The 4,548-nt window shown below is 53.0% G+C and overlaps 1 protein-coding gene across 1 annotated transcript; it reads right to left on the bottom strand.

The window, feature by feature from the left end:
* Nucleotides 1–1,219: 1,219 nt before the first annotated feature.
* LOC133926698 (mitogen-activated protein kinase kinase kinase 18-like) lies at nt 1,220–3,078 on the bottom strand. Its single transcript, XM_062372722.1, has one exon. It carries the CDS (start codon nt 2,734–2,736, stop codon nt 1,336–1,338), a length of 1,401 nt encoding a protein of 466 aa, XP_062228706.1. The 5' UTR covers nt 2,737–3,078; the 3' UTR covers nt 1,220–1,335.
* Nucleotides 3,079–4,548: the final 1,470 nt, after the last annotated feature.

The following is a 4,548-nucleotide window of genomic DNA, read 5'->3' as shown; positions in this document are numbered from 1 at the left end:
TCCATGTTGAATTCGTTGTTTGCTTTCCATTCGTCGCGAGGAAGCGAGGAACTGCCAAGCTGATGGCTCCGTATCCATGTTTGTATCACGTGAAGCAATCAATCAAGCACTTTCCCGCGCCGCTCCCAGGTTCGCTTAAAGCTTCCTTTCGCGGCTGCGCGCGCGCCCAGTGATTTGGTAATCTCAATATCCAGACTCTGGCAGAGCCCGCACGGTGCACCAACACAAAAATCTGCGCCGGAAATCGTCGAGATTGCCACATCTCGTTTTCCCCCCTGGTGACGTGCGAAGTCTTCGCAATTCCATTTCCACATGAATTAAGCGCCACTATATACATGCCTTCCTTACCACTGCCAGGTGACCGTACGGACCATTCCTCTTCTGAGAAAGTCACAACAGATCTGGAAGCTGTCTCGCTAACTACCTCTTCGCATCACACAGCACACAAGTCTTAACGAAATGAATCAGACGCACAGCAGCACAGCATAAATAACTCATTTGCGTTGGGTGCGAACCGCATAGGGATGATAGTTTTATTCGTTTATCCTTAGATAAATATCTTAATAGGATCATATTATTTTCTATTTGATGTCTGTGAGCACGTTTGTAGACATGAATTACTACCCAATAAATATAGGGATATGAATATAGATAAAACTTATCTATACATGTAATACCTATTTATCAGTGTCTATATATATATATATATATAGAGAGAGAGAGAGAGAGGTGGTCTCTAAACAGTTCAAACTTAATACTGGATGCCCATCCAGCTGAACAACCCTGTCCGTCCGCCCGTCCGCCATCCCTCCACCGTCACAGGGAAGTCTTAACGAAATGAATCAGACGCAAAGCAGCACAACATAAAAAAACTCATTTGCGTCACAGGTTGGGTGCGAACCGCCAAGACTTCCCTGCGCACCTCACGGAAGCGGACCGCATGCTTGAAAGCGAGAGGGAGACGCCGCTTGCTCGAGTCGGGCGCGCGTGCAGAACGTGCGCCGAGATGCTACCGACGTCGGCGTCACGGATGGGCCTCACCGGCCGGTGGCGCGAACAAGCGAGCGACAGACACGTCTCGCGCGCCCGACGGCCCCGCCACGGACGTCGACCCGCGCACGGTCGCACGCACACCCGACGTACGTCGCCGGCTCGTCTCATAACTTCGCCGATTTTCGCCGCTTGCGTACGTACGTCCGGCTAGGTGTAACGACCACCTCCTAATTGCGAGTCACGCGTTTCACATGACCAGACACACAAAAAAAATTCTCGGCCGAGGAGCTTGCCTGATGTGTGTTTTGGCGATACCAATCAGCTGAACCGTACGCCACGCTGCTAGCTTGAAGTCGCACATTGTTGGTTGTATAATTGGGATAAAAAAGTAAGAGAGAAAAAAGAGCAAAAAAAAAAAAAAACCGAACATGAGAAACGTAAGTTGCCAGCTGGGACTAGAAAAACAAAAGTAACAGAACATCTATGAAAGAATCCATTGCTTGTGATTGCAAGGTTACAATCGCTAACCACATGATTACCACCGCAAAAGTTGTCAGTGGAATCCCCACTACAGCTACTAATCGCATCGCCGTAAAAATTGCCATGGCCATGTGAAGCTTCCTCCTCGGCTGTTGGGAGGCCACTGACGCTCGCGGCAGCAGAGCTCCGGACGAGGGGATCATTGCTTGTGTCTGCCTCCAGCTCCGGCGGCATTGGGTGCTCGCCTTCGCCGCGATGGACCGTGATCCAGTTCGCGTCCCAGGTCCAGTCCGGCACGACCGGCGCGCCGGCGGCCAGTGCACGGAGTCTGTCAATTGGCGTCGTGGCCGCGTCGGTGTCCGCCGTCGATTCGCCCCACAAGGCCTGATCAAGGACGCACTTGGGGGACGTGAACATATCCTTTTCGCTGTTCCTTGGGATTGAATTGGATGAGGACGAGGCGGCGGTGGCCACGAACCGGTGTTCGAGCAGCTGCTCTGCCGTCCACCTCTGCCTTGGGTCCCGCCTGAAACACCTGGCCAAGAAGTCCTTGCCATCCTCCGACAACCAATGGGGGGACTCCGGGACCTCGCTGGAGAACGCGACGTGGTGGAGCGCAGCGATTGGGTCGACGAACCGCGGCCACGGCGCGCCGCCTGTGGCCATCTCGATGACCGTGCACCCGAGTGCCCAGATGTCGGCCGCCGTCCCCTGCTCCTCGCCCCGCGCGGCCTCGGGGGCCATGAACATCGGTGTTCCGCCTCTCATCCTCCCGCCGTTAATGCCGCCGCTGACATCCAGGGCCACTCGGCGCGCGCACCCGAAGTCGGCGATCATGGCACGGCCGTCGGCGCCGATGAGCACGTTCCGTCCCTTGACGTCGCAGTGCGCGAGCCCCGCGGTGTGGACGTGCGCCAGCCCGCGCAGGATGTCGCGCGCCCTTGACCGGATCAGGGTCTCCTCGCACCGCCCGCCGCAACGCTTGATCTCGTCGGCGAGCGACCCGCCGGGCGCGTACTCCAGGAACAGGTCGCAAGCCGCCGCCGACGAAGCGCCGGAGTAGCCCACGCACCGCACGACATGGGGCGAGCTGAGGCCGCGGAGGATGCTCTGCTCCCGCCGGAGCTCCCCCGCACGGGAGGCCTCCACGGACTTGACCGCGAAGACGGCGCCCGTGCTTCGGTCGACGGCGAGCGACACGGTGGCCGAGGAGCCCCGCCCGATGGCCGGCCCCCGCGTCCACTCCCCGACGCCCATTGCCATTCTTGCAGCAGCAGCGGCAGCGGCCCGCCTCCGCCGCCGCAAGAATGGCCCTCTCCTCCTCCTCTGCCTTCCCCCTTGTAGTTCCTGTTGGTCTGTTCCTTGTGTGCTGGTGGAGGCAATTGGGATGGCTCTGCTCTGCTTCGCCTTGTGCTTTGTGTGGGTGGTTTGTGTTCGCTTGTGCTGTGCGCTTATATAGTTGGGTATAATATGCTTTGGAAGGGCAGGGTTGTTAAGAGTAGGCTGTCCAAAGCAGAGCACGGCGTCCAAGCTGGCACGAGGTGGCCGTCGCGGGCCTCGGCCCGAGGAGATCCGCCTCGTGGCAGGACGCCAGTGGCGGGAGGCGGGCGTTTCGCGGGAGAGATTGGTGGGATTTTTGGTTGTGTGACCTACTAAGGATATATTCAATGGTTAGAAGAGAGAATATATTTTTTAAGATTTATATTATTATTTGTAGTATAGGTAGGTTCTATCTTAATACTTCTTTACTTTATGAGAAATGGAGAATTGTGAATTACGAGATCCACATAAATTTTAAAAAGTGTACTCTCTAATCTAAAAACTAGCATTATTTTTAACTATTGAAAATACCCTTAAAACTTAGAATGAGCCACCGGTCTGTAGAAGGGACAATACACTTTACATGTTTATGCCATGCTGGACCTTAGGATTTTATTGGTGCTTCTCATTTCTCAATCATGGGAGGGGAGGGGGACACAGGACACTTGTCATTGGGAGCTCCTTTAATTTGACAGGTTTCACCAGTTCATCTCATGTGTGAAGTTAGATGGAAGTTAACTATAATATGGTTCTGACTGATCCTACCAAGCGACTTTGGTGTTTGTTTTGTTGGCTTTGTGGATGGTGGTTGGAGCACCTAGCATAGTTTTTTGTGGTTGCTTGTTGAAAGGACTGGGGTTTAACGTGCGACCCATTGCGCGGAAATAGCGTGCGACTTGCCATGTCCCTCCTCACTCCTCTTCTTTCCCACCAGCACCACTCCACCACCACCCCACCCAAATACGTGTGCACCATCCCTTGTAGCTCCTGGTGCCACGACTGCCTGTCACACAACCCCCTCTCATTCCTCTACCGAAGACTAATGGCGTCCCCTCTGTCTCGTCGCATCACCCACCGCTCGCCTATCACCTCCTCAATCTCACCCTCCCCTAACCTCTCACGGTCTTGACACCCATGCCTTGAACCCACCCACCGCTCATGGCCACCAACGATGGCCAGTGGTGCCCCACTGCCCACCGTTGAGCTTGCCTCCCTCTCGATTTCTATGTCTTAAGGGAGGGAGCAGCCCTAGAACCCTACAACCTAGAACCTTAACTCTAACCTACTCGCTCCTCTTCTCCATCGTTAGGCCACCCTCTTCTCCATCGTGTATCAGAGTTTTTGTTGTTGGAACATGTTATCTACAGGATAGCTTTGTATAAGGGCCACATACTCCAATCTGCTGAGGATTGGCCGGACCTTGATCGAAACTGATGGGAGGCGGTCTCGCTCTTACATGGCTAAAGCAATATAACTCTGCCTTAAATAAGACAAAGGTAAGAGTAATGGCATTTATAGGGTATTTTGATAAGTTGTGAAAAACTTTTCTTTTCTGGACTAGCGATGCAAAGTATATTTCAAATCGTATGTCATTTAAAAACTGTTTGAACCATGATTAATTGAACTAATAAACACTATTAGAACAAATCACATTATAATGTAGAATACGTCTTTCCAAATATTAGATCGAATATCAGAAACTGTTTATATGTTTTCAGAAATGTTGAGGGTCTCCAACAATCCACTATTTTATGA

Source organism: Phragmites australis, chromosome 8 (assembly GCF_958298935.1).
Source record: "Phragmites australis chromosome 8, lpPhrAust1.1, whole genome shotgun sequence".
Taxonomy (NCBI): domain Eukaryota; kingdom Viridiplantae; phylum Streptophyta; class Magnoliopsida; order Poales; family Poaceae; genus Phragmites; species Phragmites australis.
The sequence above is the reverse complement of the archived record's forward strand: the minus strand, read 5'-3'. Positions and strand labels throughout refer to the sequence as shown.